General features: G+C 39.3%; 1 protein-coding gene across 1 annotated transcript in view; it reads left to right on the plus strand.

Annotated features, from left to right (window-relative positions):
* Ntng1 (netrin G1) overlaps positions 1-21954 on the plus strand; it is a 327676-nt gene extending 305722 nt beyond the window's left edge. The window contains exon 8 of the mRNA XM_087213204.1: positions 20400-21954. Coding sequence (XP_087069330.1) covers positions 20400-20641 — 242 coding nt within the window. The 3' untranslated portion in view covers positions 20642-21954. The remainder of the gene's footprint in view (positions 1-20399) is intronic.
* Positions 21955-25127: the final 3173 nt, after the last annotated feature.

Genomic DNA, 25127 nt, shown 5'->3' on the forward strand with positions numbered 1-25127 from the left:
GGGTGGGAGCAAGACAGGTGTAGAAAATAAGTTGCCAAGAGGGGGAAAACGCTGTATTTTCAATTTGAGGTTATTTCTATTCAGTCAAGTCATTCGGATTTATTCACAGTCAAGATTAATGATTCTTTACAGGTGGAGGGAGGACTTAGCAGCATCACCAGTAGTTTCTCCTGACAAAACCCATTATGCAGTGACTCTAGCAGGAAGCCAGCAGGGGAGGGTTTGTTAAAACACCTCTGGAATAGAATGCTTTAGCAGAGAACAGGGTACAAAGGAGCTGTTCCAATGCAAGGTTTTGGAACACAGAAGAAAAGTGTTCACAGCAGCATTTTAAGAGTGAGACAGCCACGTAATCACAGAGCAAATTATTTGCTTGTGAATTTTTCCAGTGAAGGAGTTTAAATCACAAATGAGCATCCCCCTTCCCAACTAGCCAGACATACGCTCAGGGAGTACAAATGAATTTCTTAAATAAAAGTACAATTGTGGTTCTTTTCTGTTTTCTCTCTTTGTTCTTTTCCATTTCTTTAGAACATTGAGAGCAGAAAAACAATTTGCAATGCCAGGAAAGAAAACCCTCTAAAACCAGTTCTCAGTGCAATGAATGTGCAGGCCACCTCACCAGGGACAGGATTTCAGAGTCACAGATGGCTAGTCCTGGTTCCTGTCACAAGCTTCAAGAAACAGCTCGTGCCCTGATGCCACATGGCTGAGCCATGTCCCACACGCCCCTCACAATTCCATGCTGACTGTTCACGTGAGTGTGCTCTTGGGTCATTAGCGGATTCGTTTACCATGACATTCCCTCTCCACTCTTTTCTCAGGAAAGAGACAAGCTGACTTCACCTCAGATTTCCTTCTGTACACTAAGAGCTAATATTTTATCAGGCAGGGCCAATTCTACACTTTGGAATAACTTTGGCAATTAAACCTCACAAAGAAATCCAATAATCTCCTATTTAGGATATGAAATGATTTCCTCTATGGCCCATGGTTTAATATTGACTTCTTACAAATATTTATTTTCCTAGCATCTTAGCGGCACTGCTGGGGAAAAAAGGCAGCTCCACGTGAAATAATAGCTGTAATTATTTGATAGGTTCTTTTTTTTTTTGACAAAAGAACATCCTTCAGCTTTCACTTTTTTACCAAATTAGAAATTAAGAAGTAGCCCAGCTGTGGAAACCAAAGCTAGAAACTTTCCATCCATCACAAGGAATGATCCTTTCTCTGAGGGGAATTTTCTGCTAGATTGCCAAGTGCATAATATTTCCCTGGAGCAAAGATGCATAACACAACACTGCTGTGACACATCCTGAGATATTTAACTCTACAAGGCCCACCAGCCCGGTGCACCAGGGTGCTAATTGTGTCCTGTGGTCCTCATGGGGTCTTAAAGCCCAGAGGTCTGAAGAGCAATTAAAATTCATCCCAGCCAAAAAAGCCTTCAAAAAATGTATTATCTCTGCCCTATTTGTAGGCCCTTGAAAGATGGACGCTAGGTGAAACAAGCTGTAGAAGCCTTCAGTTGGTTTAATACCTCCTTCCCAACATAAATTCTGTGCCAGCCACTGTTCTAGGTGCTGAGGACACTGGGGTAGGAAGACAGACAGAGACCCTGTTCTCAAGGAGTGCATGTGCTGGAGGGAAGAGATAGAAAACAAGCAAAGGTAGAAAAAGCACATAGAGACTGCTGTGGACTATGTAGTTAGCAAAGGCTTTATTAGCAAGTATCACTTCCACTGTGACCCAAAAGTTAAGGAAGAACCCAATGGAGAGTTCTAGAGGAAGATTGCTCTACACAGGGGAAATACCTCCTGCCAGAGACAAAAGTCAAGAAAAAGTGTGACCTGCTGAGAAACCAAAGAAGGCATGTGTAGTTGGAGGGCAGTGAGAGGGAGATGGTCTGGGGTGACATGGGAGAGGAAAGCAGGTACCCCAGCCTCTCCCTAAAGGCCAGACGAGTAAGTGTGGCTTTTATCCTAAGTGCAGTGGGCATTTAGCAAGAGAATAGCACCATGTGGCTCTTTAAATGGAAACGTAGTAATTCAGGGTACTGTGGACAATGTAAATAGTGGATGTAAAGGGTCACCAGGGAGGGAAATATGCAAACCAACAAGTCCACAGCAGTCTAGGTAAGCGGTATTAGAGGCTCGGACAATGTAGGGGGCAAAGCAGGGAATGAAAACTGATGGAGTGGGTACCTGTTGTCAGAGAAAGTCAGAATTGAATCTAAATTTTGAAGTGGTGTGCAGCAGAGATGTACTTTTTCTCTTTTCTCTTGCCCTTGCTATGTGAATGTCTTGTAATGATAGTCCCTACCTGCTTCTGTTTAGTGGAGAAAGAAACAAGGACAAAAGTAGCAGCATGCACAGCATTGCAGCACATCAAGAGCAAGCGTGGCAGTGAGGTCAAAGAGCAGAGTATTACATTCCACAGAAGTGGGCAGGATCTCAGCCTCTGCCACTCATTGTTGGTGTGACCTGGGACAGCTTATTTGCCTTCCCTGAGTCTTGGATTCTTTATCTGAAAAATTTTCAGAATGAGATCACCTGCCTTATTAGACTGTTAAGAAGATAGACGAAGTCAGTGCATGGAAAGCACTTAGAATAATGCCTGTTACAGACTAAGTGCAAAACAAATAAATGTTAGCTTCTGTTCTTATTCTCACTTTCCTAACCCTCCCCTAGATGTGCTTCACATAATAACATATCAGTGTGTGCTTTTCCTTTTAGTTACCAAACTGGAAGGATGATATAAAGACTTTTTAAAAAAAATGTATCTCTTAGAAGGAGAAAAGGAATTCACATTTCAGAAGTTTTGTTACTTGACAGATGTTTCATATGTAATTCCATCTCTTATGGACCTAACTATAATCAAAGTAGTTACCATCTGTTGGTAAGCTTCTTACAAGTTGATATCTATTCTTATCTTCAAAACGACTTAATTAGGTACAAACACGGTGTACTTGTTTCACAGATGTGGAGCTGAAAGCTCAGGTCACTGGCCACACCAAGTCTCACAGAGGAGCCAGGATGTGATTCCAAGTCTGTGCAATTCCACACCATGTGCCATTTCTCTTAAAGTGGGTAAGAGGTAAACTGTACCAGGCTGCCTCCAATTGTCTCTATCATCAAACAAACCAGGAAATCAAATTTCTCTGCTCTTTTTCCCCTATGCCAGCTCAGGTTTTCATTGTGCCTTGACTGGTTTCTAATTAAGAATGTTCTGATCTAGATTCCTAGCCTTGTATTGATCATGCATTTTGATGTCATTAGGCAAGTACCCATCATCAATATGAATTCATTATGGGCTTCTTAGGAAATAAACTGATAAGAGTTGGAAATCACTGAAAGTTTTCTAGTTTTTCATGTGGCCATTCAATTTTTTTTTCTCATTATTCTCACTTTATTGCTTTTGGCATTAGGGTTTAGTATCTATTGATGTTAGCATTGTAAACTGAATTTATATTATGTAATTTATAACTCGATCATAAAAAATTATCTTGAAATTTTGGCATAACTTCTTTACTGTTCAATTTTTGTCATAAATTTTCATTTAATTAGTTATATAATATCAGGAAAAACATTTCAATTCATGGTACCTTTGTTTTTTTCACTTGTTGCTAGAAAATTAAATTGATGAATTTAAAATAACAAATAAATAATCTATATTAATTAAAACATTTAGCTATTTAAGCACTACAGCAAAAGAAAACCTAAGAGTTCTTATCAAAAAATTCTCAAGAACTAAAATGTACTTAGGTTTTGCAAGATATTTTTGCAAACAGTTTGCTACCTGTTCTACAATACAAGTGCTCTGATTATATCCTCAGGAGTTAATTTCATATGCTTATTAAATTATACTTTTTCTTGATTTATATCATCTGGAACAAAAAATGTCAGTGTAGGACTGGGGATTTAGCTCAGTGGTGCTGCACCTGCGTGGCAAGCACAAGGTCCTGAGTTCGATTCCCAGTACTGGAAAAAAATGGTAGTATATACAATACAAGGAAACTGCAAAGTCTCTTTTTTTTTGCCCCCAACACTGGAGGTCTCACACATGCTAAACAAGTACTCCATCATGGAGGTGCATCCCCAGCCCTCAATGTATTTATTTTCAGACATATTTCAATTTTGGTGGAGTTGGGAGATTTGAGATTGTTTTTGAAATACCTATTTTCTTACTAGACTTTTTTAAAGGAAGCTTCTAATCATTTTCTTTAAAAAATCAAAACACTGAGTGACAACAGAGAGAAAGGTTCAATATTCAGTTTTAAGTAACAGTTTAGCCATCAACTCAACACTCTTTGGGTTATGTGTTTCTTCCCCTCTACTTATCATAAGCAGAGGTGTCAGCATTGAGCTAAAACAAAAAACAAAAAACAAAAAAATCCCTCACAAACCAAAAAACACCTCTGTGGCCCAGGGAAATGGTTTTCTTTCTTTGCCATCTCTGAATAAACTACCCTGCTTTGTCCTGAAGCCAAGCCAGCCACGGTCTTGTCTGTAGATGAGAGCTTTTAAACTTTGCAGGCGGTTTTGACCAGCACAGAGTTTGTTAACACAAAGGAATTGCCTGATTAAATGGGTCAGAGACCTACCTGAAACAGACACTAACACACTGGTGTGTTGTTCTGATGCTTTGACAAGTTAGGCGCACCTTGTGTAAACAGGGAGCACTGCCTGGAAATGAGTGACTTGGATGCGTATGAACAGTTTAAGGCAGCAGGGGCAGGTGGCAGGAACCAGGGAACATGGGGTGAGTGGCAGCAAAGAACTTTAACCAAGAGGCCTACATAGAGTAACTGGCTAAAAAGCAAGCCTTGAAGATAAAATCAGACAAAATGATACCAGTAGGGTCACGCAGCATACCAAGCAGCATAACTAGGGGCAATAAAAGTGTTTATTGGAGTTGAAGGTGTTAACTTTGGGCTCAGGACATGTCTGAATGATAATTTGAGGAATACTGTAGGTGGAGAATCTGCCATTCACCACTCTGCTTGTTTTTTATAGAAACTCATGAGAGTCATTTGTTCTTCTGATCCATGGAGTAAAGTAACTCAAAATAAGGCCACAAAATACAGTTTTAGGGTGGCCTTGAAAGCTTAACTTTTCAATGTCCTCCCTAGCATCAAACAAGCAGAGCTGGAGCCACTCAACAAGGAGGACAGGCACCATGCTCTGTAGGCTCATCTGGGCATTTCTCTCCCATTCAGCCCAACTCCGTATTTCCCCTCCTCTCTGCCCTCTTTCCCGCTCTCTAGGCTGCTGTCCTTTATGTCACAATCCCAAGAAACAGAAGTAAAAGGTACAAAAACTGCTAAGTGAAGGGATTTTTCTGAAACCACCACTTGAAGACAATAAGGAAAACTGATTATCTTCAGTGGTAGTCTCAGGAATGATTTATTCCTTCTAAAGTCTCAGAAAGGCAGAAGTTGCTGGACAAATCAGCATTGGGGGAAGAAAATCATTGAGAATTTTTTGTATGTGCCCCCCAAAAAATAACTGTAGATATGTAGTATTGAAAGATAAGAGAGATGCCTGAGGGTACAAACATAAAAGAGCTATCTATTACCCTTAAGGAATAATGTTGATAAATGACCCTCCAGGGACAAGCACCAAGTTGGCCAGTTGGACAATAAGAGGTAGGAGAGAATGGCCAGCTCTCAGATTACTTGCAATTGAGTTGAGGAGATAAAAAATCCACACAGAGAAGGAGGGTTTGTTGTAGGTGTAGAAAAGTTCAATGGAGTTTGACACTTATTAAAGGACTCTGTGCATACGCCAGGCATTGCTCTATTTGAATTATATGCATTAACTCATTTACTCTATGTAGCAATCCTGGTGGTGAACATCAGGTATTAAATTACTTATTTTATAAATGAAACAATGATGCTTTGAATGATATACACAAGATCGTCCAGCTAATATTTAGTGGAACTAACAGCTCGGTCAAGACTGTGTGGAGAGGGTGTCCTATGACCTGAATCTTGAAGGATAGATGGACAGTTTAGGGAAGAACACATCAGGAATAGAGTCATCTTGGGCAAGCAGGTGCCAGTCAAGGGACAGGAGAGCAGTGTGGACAGTTCTTAGGATTCAGAGAAGGGTCTACTCAACTCTCCCTCTGCTGCTCAGGTGCTGGAGTTGTCCAGGTGGCTTCTGGGAAAGATCAACAGGATCTGTGGGTCTCTCACAAAATGGAAATAACAATAATAATAATAACACCTGTTCTGCCAGGTTATTGGAAACAGTCAGTGAGATGACATATGTAAAATTTCTGGTCTTATGATTACATACTCGTGTGTGTGTGTGTGTGTGTGTGTGTGTGTGTGTGTGAATATATTTGCTACCAGGAGAAAGTTTATGCTGTGTAGTAAAAGTAGATGATAGGGAAATTTTGAACACATGGGGCATTCTGACTATAGTATTATCCAATTAGCAGTGGGGAGCCATTGAAAGTTGAGAGTGAGAGAATGAGTGAGAAGTATTGTGAAAACACTTTCTGAGGGAACTCATTCTGGCTATAGCACTTCTGTGCAATTTAACGTAGGGGGTGAAAGAAAAGACACAGTTGGGAAGCTATTTTAGAAGCAGAAAGGAAGCAATGGATATGGAATATGTGACTTTTTCTATATAATTCATTTATTCATTCACTCAAAAATACTCAGATATTCATTGAATACAGTCTGTTACCAAGCGCTGTTCCAGGTATTGCACAGCAAAGAACAAAATAGTCAAAAATCCTTATTCATTGAGATTATATTCTAGAATAACTCCTTATTAATATAAAATATATAGATTCAAAATTAAGAATAAGAAATGTAGAGGAAAGTGAAAGATTAGAACAAGTTATTTTATAAGTATGCCATCTGATTACTGAAGTCCACCCAAATCTTTTTCATCACTGCTTCACCTAATCTTGGGCTGTCTTCATCTCCCTCAAAGAGCAGCTGCAACATCTTTTCACTGCGTTTTGAATAATTTGCATAGTCTTGTAATTTTATCCAAACGAATTCATGATTTTTTTAAATTTTCATGTCTGAATCTGAGAGTTCCTGACTCTCAGATTCCTGATCACAGATTCCACACATTTTTTGCCAGATTCTGATTTGAGTCTCAAGTAGCTCACCTCTCTCTATGCTCTTCTGGGAAGAACCATAAAATGTCCTTCTACGTGCCTGCAATGATAACTTTTCAGATCATACACTGAATGAATGTGTTCCTAATTCAGAAAAAAGCCCCTTTGGATATCATGGAAAGACTCTACTTAGCTGTTCCTCCTGCCTCATATCTGAAGTTCAGTTTTAGTAAGAGTTACATTGCATAGAATTAGTTAATATGACTCAGGATTGGCTAACCTACCCATCTTAAACTTTCTCTTAAATAAAGGCTTTTGTTGTTTTCTTTTTCATCATTAAAGAAAAATAAACAATCTTCTTTTCAAGAGATAAGGAGTTGTTTTTCATCAAAGGAACTATAGGAGTGAAAGACTTTTTTTCAAATTGACAGGTATTAAGAGTGAAGGAAGTTAGAAATTATTGATAAATGTGAACTAGAAGACACATGAATATGTGTGTGAAGTTGTTATCTAATGAGACATAAGCACATGAACCTACACTAACAACACGTCCTGTAACTATTGCAGTTTATCTTTTTATCTAGGACTTGGAGCATTCCCTGGCACTTACAGAGCGCTTAATAATAATCACTGAGTTGAAAGATCTCTCCTGCTCACAACAGGCCAGTGAAATGCGTTCTTTTGCAGATTAAAATCGAAGGTTCAGGAATCCAGAGTGCAGAGCCCAGAGTGGTGATGACAGTATTCAAAGCAGGCTTTTTGGACACCACAGCAAAACAACAAAACTTGCAGTTCAAATTTTGAATGCCCAGGAGTTTGTAAATGAGTAAGGACCCTGAGGGTTGCAGTGGTCAGCTCTGGCTTTATTGGAAAGGTCTGCTAATGACTCATTTTGTAATTGTAACTTCTTTGCCTTTTCTCAACCTCACTAATATATTTTAGAAAATGTATATGTACAGTACAGTACAGTAGCAAATACATTTTTGAAAATTAGCCATCATTTTTACTTGGAGTCTGGCATCCCTAAATGACTCCTGTCATCATTTTGCAATTCTCTTGATTCCATAATGTTGTTTTCCTCACCTTGAATTTATTGACACCAATTCATTTTGCCTTGACATTGGCATTAACAGGGAAATGGCTTTGTTTCATCCTAACATTATAAAATCACCTCCCAAGACTTGCTTTGACATTATCAGGAGGTGGTTATGGTGACAGCGAGGCCATGGCAGACAAGAGTGAATTACAGTGATTCCCAGGGAAAAAAATCATTAAGAAAAGTTACCGCTGTGTGATTTCAGTAGCTATTTTTTCATACTTAAATATCCCTGCTGTTTAAAAATCCTAAGAGGGCTTAGACCATATTTAGAACACTCCTGCCAAGTATATATAGGAAAAATTAAGTCTCTAAGGAGACATTTGGCTATAGCTTGACAAACAGGAACCTCAAATTATATTTTAGCTTTACAAAATGCTCAAAGGCATTGAAATCCTGTCTTTAAAAAAAAAAAAGCCCATACATTGGAATTAATGGCACAATTATCTACTTTCAGCCACAGACATTTGCATTTCTTACTGCTGAATATCAAAGGCTGGTAGTATTGCTCTGGCTCCTAGACAGAATGTGGGGTGTTTTACAAATTTGGCTTCAGCACAGTATGGGGCAATATAGATTGCCTTTTGCAATTTTGACATCATTTCAAACAACAGCGATCCTCTTGCTTGCATCCCTGGATGGCCCTCACTTAAGGCTGCCTCACCTCCCTCCCACCTTCATGCAGAACAGCTCCATCTGAATGTTCTTTTAGCCTGTGTTCCAAACATAACTGAGTATCTTCCCAATTAAAAAGAAAAACAGGAAAAACAGATCACTGAGTTTGTTCAGGGCCTCAGAGACACATCTTTTTCTCCTTCATATTACTCACAAGGCCTAGATCATAATAAAAGCTCATACACTTTGCCTAATTACAAATGAAAGGTAAACTTCTGGTCTCTTATCTCAAAACACTGGTCATCCTTGCTTCTCTGCCTCAACTGCATCCCCTCCAAAGATGCACATTTTATCCTTGAAGGAAAAAACGATAATACAAGACCTCATTCTCTTCCTAGGAATGTTTTCTTTAAAAAAAAAAATCATGTACGGGAACCTCTGAGAAATCAAGATATCCAACCTGAGCTAAAGAGTCAAAGCTGCTCAGCAATTTTTTTCATGTGTTGCTACTTACCCTCTTCTCACATTCCCCAAATGTTTCACACCTCTCTTCAAGATACCAAGGCATGCCTAGCTCCTCCGCTCAGCATATAACCTTATCTCCTACTTCCCAGACATCAAGGAAAAATTCCATTTCCTGTTCTCCAACATATAAGCTTTATATCCATATGCATCAGGCTGTATTCATTCTCCTCTCCTATCACCTGTCTAATTAGCTAGCTAGCTAGCTATTTACTAATAATAGATACATACTCAGTATTCAGAAAGAAGCAGGAGGAAACGACAAAATTTATTTACTTATTTAGTAAATATTTATTGAGCATCTATTCAGAGACAGGAACAGTGCTGCATACTGATGATAATAACCATAATGAATAGATAACAGATGTAAAAGGAGAGCAGGTCAGAGTCTCCGACAAACTTAAGTCCCACGGAATAGGTTTTCTTCAAGTTAGTTTAAATGTGAATATGATCCCTTCCACTGGAAAGATGGAGAGAAATGCAGTCACAGTCATCACTGTGACTTGATCTTTAAATATAAAAGTGTCCATCCATTTTCTATTGGTCTGCATTAGTTACCAATAAAATGGCTGTCAGACTGCAGATTCCTTTGACCCTGTTAGCTCTGCTGGTTCCATCCACACCTCAGGCTTTGCAGGCTTTGGCAAGGCAAGGACCCACTTATAATTATGGGATCAGGTAGGAACTCATGCCTTCTTTGAGATTATTTTTTGGACATTTAAGATAATTGGTAACTTTGTTAGAAATATATATTAACACATATACTAAAATTTTGCAAAATGAAATGGGATGATTCATTTTGGAACTAAATTTTCTTTATCATTTCAATAAAAGAAGCTTATTTTCTCAAGAGCCATTCATTTTTTCATTAATATTCTTAATGTCTTCAAAGGACTATTTATTTATTGTAGAAAATTTGCAAAGAAAAATTATAAAGATAAAAATTTAAATTACTAAAGTCAACTGCATTTTTAGCACCCAGAGATAAATACTGTTCTCATTTCCTTACAATTTATTCCAGTATTTTTGCTAAGGGTCACATTATATATTTGTACAGATACATCTCTGTACTTAGGGGGATTCCATGAGATAATCATTTTGCATCTGCTTTCACTCCTGACATAATATCATGTAATTGAAAATATACTTGGGGCCGGGGATTTAGCTCAGTGGTTTCGCCGCCTGCCGCACAAGTGCAAGGACCTGAGTTCGATCCCCGGTACCAAAAAAAAAGAGAGAAAATATACCTTGATGTGTGTTGCGATTGTGCCTGAATATGGCTTTTCAGGACCACTATTGTCTTTTCACCTTCAGCTAAGAGTAGAGGTTGTGCCTTTTGTTTAAACTAGACAAGGCCTTTTCGGATACCCAATTAGAAGATCTGTGATTTCTCAGCAGCATTTTTATGAACACCTTGCCTATGTCAGTGTCTGAAGGTGTTGACCTAAATAGGATTTCAATACATCATTAATGATCGCTTTGGGAAAGGTGCCCACCCTTCAGCTTGTAAGATTCTCAGTGAATTAATTCTTTCTCAATATTAGCAAAGGCTATTTTTTTTTTCCTGTTCCAAAAGACAAAATGTGGAGTGGTGACAGCAGTGTCTCTTGCTCCTGCTTTAGTCACCTGTCACCTTTCCACCAGCTGGAATACTACAGACTGTAGACACGGGCACCTTCAAACTGAATGGAGGTTCCTTTTTATAATGTTGTACACAGGGTTTCCTTGGTTAAACAGGAGAAAGTATCCCTTAACGAATGATTTGATATCAGAAGAATAAAGATAGAATGGCTGCCCCCCAAGGGCAGAACCCACTGCACTTGATTATGTGGACCTGTCTGACCACTCAGCTGGCAGCTTCGGCACTCTTCCCAGCAGCCCCTGCAGTGCTGCTCCTTGGCTTTATTACATTAAAACCAAGTAGGCTACATGCTGTTACGTGGGCACCGTGCTACTAGTCTGGGGTGTTTTCACATTAGGGCCTTCAGGTAGCACCTCGTCGCTACCGTGGAAACACACCCTGTGTGTGCACTCTGATTGATACAAGAGTGTGCACATGGAACGAGAGTATAAAAGTCACCTCGGAGAAAATGGGTGCTGCTGCTCCAAAGTAACCTTGCAAGGCTTTGTGAAATACACAGCAGTGGAATACAAATCTTCAAGAGCTGCTTGCTTTGACCCCAAACTCTCTCAAGATTCATCCCTGCAGAACATACACAGATGCTGCCTTTCAAGGGAGGGCACTGGCTTTCTTTCTCACTTCAAGTGCCTTGGACTGGATAAGTAATGATGAATTCATTATCTGGCAGGAATAGGAATTAAAGCTCACTCTTCCACCCTGAGCTTCTCGCATGAGGGAGGACTGACAAAGAAATTGAACATTAACAAAGTATACTTAGATCACATTTTATATTTTTTAGAGCCCCTCCACATAATTCATCTCAAGGCTCCCAATTGTGAGGTAGGTAAATAGGACAAATTTCTGATTTAGAAGCATGGAAAGAGGGGCCCAGAGAGGTTAAGTGATTCCCCAAGTTCACTTAACCCATTAACCACAGTGATAGAGCTTGAATACAAGATCTTCCCCTAATTCTCTTATACCACCTCATCTTTCAGTATATATGAGTGGAAAAACTATCCTGATGTATAGGACACTGAAAAGAGAGACAGGTCAAATAAAACAGAAACTCCTAATATTACAGAGATCCAATAGTCATTAGATATTTGATCAAAATGGGGTGAGATTCTTAATTCTTTGCCTTTAAAATGATAAGCCTGTATTAAAATATTTATGCAAATAATAAAACTCAAGAGAACTTCAGAAGGCCTACTGCAAACCCTCTCTCTAGTGTTCCAGTTGTCACCAAATTACAAATTCCATATGTGCAGCTACATTGCTGGTCTGGTTCATTACTATTTGCTCATATGAACAGTGCCTGGTTAAATGAGAGGTAGACAGATGGGTAGATGTCACTAAGAAGTTTTGTGATAAATTCAAGGCCTTGTAGTGAACTGATGACTAGTCAGAACTAAAACTCAGGTTTCATGGTCTTAACTCCTTTTTTTCAATTGCACAATACCACTTCTCAAGGCCAGGCCTAAGACACAGAGAAAGAAATGCAGTTAGTGTGCCTAGGAGAGTGGATTGGGGGAGACAGACAGAGAGACAGAAAGAGAGCGAGTGAGTGAGAGAGAGAGAGAGAGAGAGAGAAACAGACAGAGAGACCACTAGATAAGAGTCTGTAAAGTTTCTTCCATTACTCAGGATCTAACCTATAAGTTCAGTTTTATATTCACCTCTCACAACTTAGAAAAGCATCCACAAAGGCTGTACAAATGGGTCATAATCACAGTTCTTCAGTTCCCTGCCATCAATTCTCAAATGCCTAAATCAGACCTGAATGCAGCACACCTACCTTTGTTATTAGCCTGTTTGGTAGAGGTTGTTCACTCTTTGACGTTTCTTTGCAAAGGATAGGAACAATTCGGAACATCTTTCCCTCGGCAATCCTGGGTATGCTCCAGGTGGTGAAGGTAGAGGTCACTTTATTAATACAACCATCAAGGAAGCTGTCATGGTAACACTTTGCATCGATTCCTTGAAGTGCAGAAGATAAAGCCAAAAAGAGAAACTTTCAAGTTTATAAATACAGACCTGGCATCGCTCAAGCATAGCAGCTCCCTGACAGGGTGAGCTAAATGTATGGCTTTGAACAAAACACAAACAGAGAAAAGAAAACTTTCCTTTGATAATGTAATGGATCATCTTGGCCGTGTGGGAATGAGTGACCCTTCAGGCTATAAAAGAGAAAGACTAGAAGAAGTAGCAAAACTTATTCCTGGCTGGTGTCCTCTTTGAACATACAGAATCCATCTCCAGGTCTACATTTCCATTCCTTCCAGAAATGACTAATACTGGGAACATAAACCAAAGTCTCATAACTCACCTTTTGACAATAGATTGTAGTTTGGGAAGAGCAAGTGACTGTGACAATCAAGAAACCTACACACACACACACACACACACAAAGAATTAACTAATTTAGCTACACCCGTATGACTCTCTACATCCAAGATATTAGAAAAAATAAGTAGAAGTAAGAGAGGAAGAAATAGTGTTCATTCCTATTCTTTCACTGTGGAGATTCTTTGTGTTTTTATAAACTCATGACAATTGTGAGAGCTTGTTTGTCTACTGTTGGGGATTGCTTACTGAAGCTGTGATCAGAGCTATTATAACACCTCGTTGACTTCAGCTTTTCTATGAAGATTCCACACTTCATCTTTTGGCCACATAACATTAACCTCATCTGTCACCAACCACAGTTTATGTTGGTCATCTCATTTGAAAGCATTCCTGATATGGCAACATCAGGAGGTTATAGGTTGTGTAATGTGGTATTGGACACACCATGAATAAATTCTTTTTATCAATAGTAAAAGGAATCCATTAGAATATAGTCAAGCTATTACCAAAGGAGTATTAGCTTTTACTATATCTAGGGATCATATTTTACCATAACAAAAAAGAATGGTACCTAGCCAATGACTATTTGTATCCAGTTCTGGATCATTGTATAAGTGATTTAAAAATGAGCCTTTCTGTTCACTGAGATGAGACACTCTTAGACTGTCAATAGCAATAGAGAGAGAGAGAGAGAGAGAGAGAGAGAGAGAGAGAGTCTGAATAAGCTTAAAATAAATAGACCACAAAATGATTTCACCATTCTCAGCTAGAGGCCAATCCACATAGCAGGACACCAACTAAAAGTTATAACTGAAAGTTGCATGTTGAGTCCAAATTCAAAGTTGGATCCTTAATCCCTTAATCGACAATGAAATCCAGTAGGAAATGGAGATCATATGAAGATTGTGAATGGGTGTTTATCCTTATGCCAGTTCTGACAACTGGTGGTGGATGCCTGGAAGCTTGTGTTGAAAAGGGTGTGGAGTTCAGTGCAAAAGTGTCACAATTAAATAGCTATATTTCTGTCTGTGTTCATTTTGTGCTGCCATAGCTGAGTATCATAGACTGAGTAATTTATAATGAATAGGTATTTTCATGGGCTCAAAGTTCTAGAGGCTAGGAAATCCAATATAAAAGGGTCAGCATCGGGCTAGGGCCTTTTTGTTATATCATAACATGGCAAAAGTCATGGCATGGTGGAAAGCGAGACAGAGAAGGGGTTGGAGGGGTGGACCTTAATTCTGTCATTAGTTAATCCATGAGAATACCTCTTAAATATTGCACTTCTTAGTACTATTATAATGGCAGCTAAACTTCAATAACAAATTTTGAAGACAAACATTTAAATAATAGCAATATCGTAGATTACAGGGAGAGAAGGAAATGACATTACACATGCCAACAGATTTTTCAGTCACAACCTAGATCTTTGATATTTCTGGTTTTATATTCTGTATGAGCTGATTTGTATTTTTAGCTGTATTAGAATATGGCACAACACAAGAAGACTTCATATTTAATGCTATCTGCAAAGACCTGTACCCCATCACAGTGTGATGTGAAACCCAAGCAGTAAATCGATACAACTGAAAATCTACTGAGGGCCGGCAGAACTGTCATGCCCTGTTCTAGGAAGTAGAGAAGTCAGTTAGGTCTTGAGGAGCACAGGATGCTGCGCTGTGCAACACTGCGGACTCCATTTCTCCTGACTCTTCCTGCCCTTATGAAGAGGAGTAATCTGTAAATCAGGAGGCCTAGACATAGTTCTAGTTCTGCCTTAAATCCACATCAGTTTACACCCGATCTGGATGGTTTTTGAAGTTTGCTGCAAGCTCTGGTATTACTATTTTCAGTGAGAGCAAGAACAAATTATATGACAAGAACCCTTTTGGCTCCTCTTGTCTCACAACTGTGAGCTCTGCTAAATGTCCTGACTTAGGTGCCAATTTTTTGTATTTATTCCAAGAAGAACATTTACTCTAATATTTCCACTGCTAATCTTTATAACCCCTTTAATTCCCATGGCTCTGCACTTGAAAACTTGCTCTGTTCTAGAACTGTCAAAACTTTTTCATTCTCTTTTCCTAAAATGCATCAGGGACAGCGGCTCATCTCCACTGGTATGGCTGCACCTTGATCCAAAACGTCCTCATTTTACCTCTAACACCAATTGAGGAGCAATTTTTGTTGTCAGGAACTGTCCTTCCTGTACACTGCAGGATTTTTAGCAGCATCATTGGCCTCAACCCGTTAGGAACCAGTCACAGGCCCTCCCTACCCACTGGTGACAACAGATCCATCTCCAGATATCATCTACTGTCCCCTGACAGGCAAAATCATCCAATATTGAGAACCACTTCTTTAGACTGACATTGAAAGACCCTCATTAAATGTTAATTCTTCAATTTTTCCAGATCTTTTTCTAATTATTCCAAAATCCTTTCTGTCAGATTCAATCAAGAATATGCAGTGCTTATTTTACATATTTGCTTTGTCCAACTAAAAGTGCCCTTTCTCTCACTCTTATGGTCTGCCTATAATTCCTAGATAGTCATCCTCAGCAGGAGACTTCTGTGATTAATTTCAGACCCTCGTATGATCACTGCAGTTTGTTGGCATCTTTTCTCAGCATCCTCATAGTCTTGCTTTCTCTGTGGTATAAATGCTATGTGTTTTCCGGTGTTGTAGGTACAGTCCTCATTTGCACTTGATCTATATTCTCTCAGCATGATGCTTTCCTCTTTGCTTCAGTTTCATAATAATGACCACCCAAATCTGTATCTCCAAGATGAATTATCTATCACCTGAAACATTAAGTAGTTTTTCTAATACCAAAACACCTATGAAAGCTATAGACTCCTCAAAGACACTTGATCCAAAAAATTTTCAGTCTTCTTTGACCAAACTTTTCCTCCTATCTCCTTTTCTTAATAAATTTATGATTTACCCAAAACAGGAACCTTAGAAATTCACATAAGCCATCTCTAAATCAGTTCCTTCCTTTCTCTTCCCACTGCTCTAACCTGACCCTTGTCTGTTCTAGCCTCACCTTTCTTTTCCCTTTAAAACTCTATGCCTTGCCACTCACTTATCTTTGACAACTTCCCATTGCCCATTATCTAAACTCGGCAGTGTTTTATGTAACACATTCACAACCAGGATATCACCTACCATTCTGGTCTCCATTGGCCCCATGCACATTCAGCATTGCACCCATAGCCCATTTTTCATTCACTTCATTCATCTTCCACTTGTCTCTGAAGTAGGCTCCCTGTCAAAAAACTGATACTTTGCCAGTTTTTTCAACAGCGAAAACTGATTGCAGGAAATGAATAAACAGGTGTTTGAGAATTTAGCAATAAGAAGAGGACACTGAGGAAACACTGAGACAGTAACTACTAGACAGTAGTAGCAGCTACTACTCCGGGGCTGAAGAATTATAGGAAAGAGGACAGGGTTTTCAGGAACTAAGAGAGTGGACCAAGGGACTTCATGGGGCTGAGATGTGCACCTCTGAGGAGGGATAGTGCCTAACTACTGCCTGGCATCTCTGTAACAGGAGATGGGGCTCAAGCCACCAGGGAAGAATTCTTGCCAGGCTGGTGCAGGAACGTTCATGGTTGACATGAAGCTGGTTCTGAATAAAGCTGAGCACTGGAACCAAATCCTGCTGTAGGGATGAAGTCCATTGCTGAGGCAATACGATGAGGAAGAGTCATCAGTCTGAAACAAAGAAATTTCTTCATACATCCTTCCTTCTTTGCTCCCTCTAGTGCTCCTTGTTGGTGGAATCCGAAGACAACTTCCACCGGGATTCTGGCTTCAACAAAAGAAGGGCAGATGTAGGGTTCGGGACAACTGTTTAACCAGCATCACTGTATTTCTTTTTTTTTTTAATTTTTATTTTATTGGTACATTTTTAGGTATACAATATAATGACATTCATCATTGGAAATTTGCACCTTTACATAATCTCTCTTGGTTCTCATTTTTCCCCCTTCCCCTGCCCTCCCTTCAACCCCTCCATCCCTCCCTATTTACAGAGACTTTGTTTCCATTTTTCATTTTCTCATATTAATTCCATTGCCTTCCTTCCCCTTGCCTTTACTCATAGTTTCCCCATCCATAATGTTCTTTCTACCAATTCTGCCAATGCAACCTTTATTCAAATACAATGTCTTTTCTAAAATCTTTCCTAATCTTCCCCCAAAGCAATTATTTACACCATCGTTTGAGTTTCACTAGCAGTTTGCAAATATTTCCTATGTAGTCTTTTTAAATTTCTGTATATGTGTGCTTATTTTCCACCAAACTGTGAGCTCTTTTAGGCCAGTTAGAGTTACAACCATAAGTTCTAGCAGCAAGCCTGACACAAAACAGATGTTGGTTGAGTTGGATGGAATGAATAAGGGCATTTTAATTAAATGAATATTGGGCCATTTCTATATTTTAGCCTCCCAACCAAACTGGAACTCCATAAGAGCAGAGATCACGCTTTATGTTTCTTTGCTTTTCTTGATAGTGTTTAGTACAAGGTTTTATATGCTGAAGAAGAGCTCAATGATTTTTATCCACCTAGTTTGTTCATTAACCAACACAATTTTGATACAAAATTACATGAACGTGGAGCACGAGGTTATGAACATTAGGTGAGATTTGTAGTTAGGTTTAAACATGCTTCTAGCATATGATTCCAGCAGATAGTGTGCATTATAAAATTCTGTATTAGTTGAATTTTAGTAGGACTAATACAACCAAGAGACCAAATGTAATGTCTTAGAGTAAATTCTAAAGTAATTAAATATATTCTAGGTTTCATATTTTCTATTTATATTCTACAGAAAATATATTCCCCCACCCAGAAAATGATTAATCCTGGGCTATATCTGTTCCTTGTGTATTCATTAAATTTCTCATGACCATTAAAATCAAGTAGTAGATTATTTAAGTGTAGGAAAGATATTGAATTTTAACTTAATCACCAGCTTCTTAAAAAAAAAAAAAAAAAAGAAACCTCTGTTCAAAAACTGATTTACATTCAGGTCCAAGTAGAAGAAAAATAGCTTTTTATAAAAAGGGGGAATGATATTTAATTAACTATTGATTTCTTCTCAATTATTCAAGGCAAGCAATTATCGATATTGATGGAACAGATATTCCTTACCTCTAGTGCTCAAATGAAAGGAAATATCCCATTCAGCAATCTGCTTCCTAGAACAAGAAATGCTGAGAATCTTTAATTTTAAATGGAAACAGTTATTGGGATCTGTTTATTCCATATTACCCCAATTAAACAGATATTTCTTGAAGTGTAAGCAAAACAAAATCCTGAAAATCTATGTATGCTTTCCAAATTAACAACCACAAAAAACAGGGCTTTTGTTACCCTTGTCCATTAGGCCAACCACTCTATATTTGAAGCTTTTGCTTCATAGCTAGAGATTTTCACATTTTAAACCATAATTCATAAAATACTCTAATTTCAGTGTATTGCTTATGATTTCTAAGCCATTCAATAAGAAGGAGCTTATGTAATAATTAGAACCTATGGAACATTGTCTTTTATATCAGTATTTTGAGTCTGAAGAAATTGGTGGCCTTCACAGTCACTGCTGAATTTATAGATAGCAAATGTGGGTACATTTGCAAATTATACCTACACACTATGTCTGACTGCCTTGGAAGTCATCAAAGGAATGTTGAAGAAGGAAATCCACCAGGCCCCTGTTTAGGGAGTTTTGTTATTAGTTCTGTGGATATCTACCACCATCTTTTCTCAGCTCACTTGCATACAGAATATTAATGTGTTTGTATGTAAGAGGATTCTCTTGAAGGTGACATTATTACTGAATGTTATTAATAGACAAAGCAGCATTCACTCTACAGTTACTACTTGGAGGGCGGCAGTTATTTAAACAGCAATATTCCCTTAAAAGTAACATTAAATGTGTGTATGAGTGTGTCTGTCTGTTTAATTATGTGACATATCTGGAGAATTTGACACTATCATTTTTTAAATAAAAAGTTATGATTTATAAAAAAGCTACTTTTTCTGCTCTGTCCCCCACCTCCACCCCTACTCTAGAGGGGTCTGCAGATGAAGTGCTTAAGCAGCATTTGTTGTTCAGAAGTGTTCTTGGCTCTTTTACTCTTTGTTGTTGTGTTAATTTCCCTGGGTTCTATTTAGCATTCTGCTAAATCAGTGAAACCTTGATTATCTAAAAGAATAGAGACACGGAATTAATGAGGTTAACCAGAATTGTGAAGATATAAAAATTATCAGAGGTGAAAGTTACATGACAAAGGCTGGTAGTGAATTTTAGTCTTGAATTGCTTGTCTTGATTTATTCAAACTGATGTTATTAATTGATGGACATAATGAAATTTTGGTAATCAGGGTTTCACCATTGCATTTATTACCATTTCCGGGAATCAAGGTAACCCTGGGCTCTGCTTCCTGTATTTATAAGGCAATAAAAATACTAATAGGCTGTCAGGACAAATGTGCCTGCTCTTCCTCACATGCCTCCTGTGAAACAAGCCTTCCCTCTTCCCATCTGGCTGCTGCTTGCCCAGAGAATGCTACCTTCCCCATCCCCACCCCTCATCCTCCTGCTTCCCTTTGGGCTCTGTCTGCATGTACACAGCTGCTGGAGCAACACAGGGAGGGCGGCCCGCCCCTTGGAGATTCTGGGTCATTTCACCAAAACTGCTTTGCATTTTAAATGCCACTCATCTGGCTTCAGAGCTCAGCATTCTTGTATCAGGCATTTGTCCTTTAAAAACCCAGGAGGTCACAACAGGTCGCAGGTCCATAAAGAGACGATAACTGCCAGCCCAGGAGTACTGCATTACTTTGGTATTGGATAGCCCGAAATGGACAACGATAATATCGAAGATTGCAGCAAAAATCTATAGAAAAAAAAGACTAATATGATCAAAACAAAGGCAGCATTTGTTTGGAAATTGGAGGCACAGGCTTAGTTTGTGGTGGGGAGGGGGGAGCGCAAGATCACAAGATCAATAGAGATGTTTTTAAAGCTGAAAACATGATGTACCAGATGAACCTAAATTGATTCTGCTTCTTCTTCCCGCACCCCTCCCCCCATTCTGCAGCGAATGTCTGCGACAACGAGCTCCTGCACTGCCAGAACGGAGGGACGTGCCACAACAACGTGCGCTGCCTGTGCCCAGCCGCGTACACCGGCATCCTCTGCGAGAAGCTGCGCTGCGAGGAGGCGGGCAGCTGCGGCTCTGACTCCAGCCAGGCGGCGTCCCCGCGGGGCTCCCCCGCCCTGCTGCTGCTGCTGCCGCCGCTGGCCGCGCTGCTGCGGACCGCCGGCCCCTTGGCGCTTTAGGCATCGCTTTCAGCCATCCGACAGGCCTGTGCCGTGGGGAAGCGAACACAATTCAAGCATTTGCTATTAACTAGAAAACACACACACACACACACACACACACACACACACACACACACACACACTCCAACACAGTGTACAAACTAAGAAGGCCTAACTGAACTAAGCCATATTTATCAGACGTGGACAACCACAGATCGGAGTCAAGACTGCTAATTTCTGACTCCAGAGGAGTTGTCGATATTATCACTGAGAGTCACATTGCCAGCTGCGGAGCTTATTGTGGATTGGAAAGGCTGTGACAGCCCTCCCAACAGGAAAGACAAAAGAACAAACGAAACAACCAACCTAAAAACACTTGCTACTCTACTGTGGTGCACCCTAGTACCGCTCTGCCCAGTGTGTGGACCAACCAAATAGAAGCATTCTTTGCTGTCAGGTGCATTGTGGGTATAAGGAAACCTGTTAAAAGCTGCCATATTGGCCTGCTTCAGCCCCTGAATCCCTTCAGACCTGTGCTTTAGTGAACGTTGCTCTGTAACCCCTGTTGGTTGAAAGATTTCTTTGTCTGATGTTAGTGATGCACATGTGTAAAAGCCCCCCCAAAGCGCAAGCCAGTCATACCCCTGTATATCTAAGCAGCACTGAGTCACCAGTGTGTGCTCACACCCACTATACAAGAGTGGCTATAGGAAAAAAGAAAGTGTATCTATCCTTTTGTATTCAAATGAAGTTATTTTTCTTGAAATACTGTAATATGTAGATTTTTTGTATTATTGCCAATTTGTGTTATCAGACAATCTGTTAACATATCCAATTCAAATCAGCAAAGACTGACATTTAATTTTGTCCTCTTTTGTTCTGTTTTGTTTCATTGTGCAGAGATTTCTCTGTAAGGGCAACGACCATGCTGGCATCAAAGAAATATCAGTTTACATATATAACAAGTGTAATAAGATTCCACCAAAGGACATTCTAAATGTTTTCTTGTTGCTTTAACACTGGAAGATTTAAAGAATAAAAATTCCTGCATAAATGATTTCAGGAATTTGTATTGCAGTTTCTTAAAATGAAAGAAGCAGCCAACAAGCAGTTTCACACTCACTTTACTGATTTCTGTGTGGACTGAACACATTCAGCTGATGAATTTAGTGCCCAGGAAGATGGATTGATGTTCACTAGCTTGGACAACTTCTGCAAAATATGAGACTATTTCCATTGGGGAAAAAATTATAACAGAAAAAAAGAAAAAAGAAACAAAGAAACAAAGAAAGAAAGAAAGAAAGAAAGAAAGAAAGAAAGAAAGAAAGAAAGAAAGAAAGAAAGAAAGAGAGAGATCTAAGTGATTGCCAAGATTATGCCAAAGCCTGTTGGCAAAGTACTAAGAGACTTATTTTTAAGTCATGCTATTTTCACAGATTGATGGTGATCATGTGGCTCTAGGGATGCTGATCTATATGTATCTTTCCAAATACAGTGTTTACACAGAGTATCATAAGAGGCCACCTGGGGAACCAGGACAGTAACAGGGAAATTGAGTGATTAGCAATTTGACTTTGAATATATTCAGACTAAGAATTTAAATGAAATATCAAAACATACAGCAGCAAGTAGGCATAACTGCTGTTCCTGAGAATAAAGTTGTTTTAAGTACTGCCCAAGGTGTAATAAATTCTTGTTTCTGCCTTTTACTAGGCCAATTACTGTACAAGACAGCAAGGGGAGGAGGGGGGGGGGATTGCAAAGTTTCAAAGAGACTGAAACAGTTTATATTCCATTCCCAGCACAATGTTGTCCTACATGTTATAAACGTGTTAGCAGCAGCATCTCCTGGAATCAAAAACAATTATCAGTCCAAGCCAGAGTCTTAAGGACAATGAACTCCTACATGACTTGGTAGAGCAATAACCTATGATAGTGTTAGGTCAGAAGCCTTGTTCCAGACTGAATTCTTCACCCTGCTGCCACTCTTTGCTGGAACGGGGGGGAAATGCCTTCTGATAAATAAGCTGAGTCAAAACTAGATGAAGGAACAGCATGTCTTATTGGTTTTGTTCCCAGAAAAGCCAATTCAAAGAAGGCAATAAAAGGTAAACAGGTAATGCCTGTACTGCCTGCCACCCCACGTCTAAGTCAATTGAATGTTTGTTATTCAAACCAACAGTCTCTTTTGAAATGAGAAAAGATGGAACTAAATTAGAGCTTTGGCTTAGTGCCAGAGTGACCAACCATAAATTGGAGATTTATATTAGAAGGATAAACATAAAATTATATTTTGGGCTCACCAAAGAATGCACATGAAAATTCTGATAGTATAGAGTTTCAGATTGCTTATGATGAGGTACATTTCTAATATTAAAATTGAAGTTTAAGTTGTCTTATAGTTTATTAGCACAAACCAAAGGCAGACTGTGTGTTATTTCTGGCATCAATGCACTTTATCGTTATCCACTCATGGCTTTGTCACAATGCTCAGGAATCAGACACTGCACAATTCAATACATAAGATTCCAAAAGCTAATTCTAAAATTTAATGAAGACCTGATCTATTCATCTGCATTTTATCTTTATGAGGCTATAAGAATCTAAATTGATGAGAAATACCTTGCATTCAGTGTATTTAGATATAGTTTTCTGAATTTCCTGAAGTGATGTGATCTGCTTTTAATAAAAATTCACTTTTAGGTATGTGATGGAAATGAAATGTTCTTTTTAATCTGGATTCTCAAGTTCTTTTAAAAGGCCTATTCCTTTGAAGAAATCTCAACTGAGTGGATTTTGTCTGCTGCTTTCCAGCATCATTGCAAATCTGTTTTCATCTAAAATACTGTGTCCTAACAACAAGATAGGGATGAAAAGGGAGATAGTAAGTTGTACCCACATTTGAGGTCCTACTTCTTGTTCTATTTCTATTTGAATATTTCCCTTAAGGTGGGATAATGTAGACTTATGTATGAGTTAATCCATTAACTTTCCCATGGAGTGAGAGTGTGATGTCTTTTATCAACATTACTGATGAGTATAAATTTTCAAAAACTAGGACCAAGTTTCAACTATATAGCAACTTGTTATTTACAAGAAAATGATGAATCTGCCTTGTCGTGGTGCAGGAGTGATTCATTTCTGACACTATACACAGCATAAGGGAGAACATTAGTCCCAGCAAAGGAGGACCCTTGCTTAGAAGGAACTTCACCTTCCTCCAGCTGTGTCCCAGTCCCCAGCCTAGGCAAGTGTCCTCCACCCTGTTTGGGGGCAGATTTGGGCTTCTTCATGGGTCTATACTCAGGATGGTAGGCACCATCCAGACTGCACTGCCGCGGGCACATGGGTTAGCAGAGGATGAATTAGTTACCAGGACTAGAGAGTTTGCTGTTGAATTCACATGTGACCAAGAAGAGGACTTTAACAATGAAACCTAGATTTCAAGGCTGGAAAAACAGGAGTGAGGGTGAGAAGAAGATAGATAAGTCCTCCCTAGAGCCAGGATCCAATGCAGAACCCAGAGCAGTGCAAGGATTCTGAATCTATACCTGGGCTTTCAACCTTTAAGAAAGCACATGTGTCCAAGTACCAGGGCAGAACATACTTTCTTAACACTTGGTTCAAAAACTTGATATGTAACTTTTAAATATTTCCCCAATGGCACATGAGTCTCTACTGATACTTTGGCCCTGGGCCCTCCAAATATTTGGGGGTGAATGTCCCTCAGGTATCCAGGGGTCAAGTCCCCATGCCAACATCAGTCACTCATCCAAGTAATATGGAAGAAGGTGCAGGTTGGAAGAAGGCCCAGATTCCATAGTTCAAGCATCCCTATTGCTTGTTGTCTTAGTCACTTTTCTCTTTGCTGGGAAAAAATTACCAGATACCCATGACTTAAAGGAGGAGAGGTTTATTTTGACTCATATTTTATAGAAGTTTCAGTCCATTGCTGGCTGGCTCTAAGGCAGGACGCATGCGGCTTGTGGATATGGCCGACCAGAAACATTTCTTGTCATGGTGGGCAGGAAGCAGAGACAGTAAAGGGACAAGCAGAGGAGGGAGGTAAACCCTTCCGGGCCTTTCCCCCAGTGACTCTGCTTTTCCAACCAGACTCCACCTCTTAACAGTGAGTCATCATAAACCCTCATAATCCCATCAGCTCCAAAAGCCCCATCTATGAATGCATGAGGCTCTTGGGGAACATTTAGATATGAACCATAACATTAGTGCTCTGCCTCAACCTTGGATCTGTGGAGTTATGGATCTCTTTGGATGAATTGAGGCAGCTGTGAGGAAATCCTAAAATGAAATTTTTGTTCTATTTCCTTTACCCTCCACCTTTAATAATCCATTAATATTAGATGTAAACATGTAGTATTCTGAAACATACTGCTCTGTGTAATATGGGAAACAGTTTGATGTAATTCTCCTGTTAATTAGTAAATAGAAAACGTATTTAACAGATTTTCTGCTTACAGGGTTGAACGGGGTACTTGGGAAC

Source organism: Heterocephalus glaber, unplaced genomic scaffold, assembly GCF_053883595.1.
Source record: "Heterocephalus glaber isolate CG9 unplaced genomic scaffold, H.glaber_assembly_v1.0 deba00001442, whole genome shotgun sequence".
Classification (NCBI taxonomy): domain Eukaryota; kingdom Metazoa; phylum Chordata; class Mammalia; order Rodentia; family Bathyergidae; genus Heterocephalus; species Heterocephalus glaber.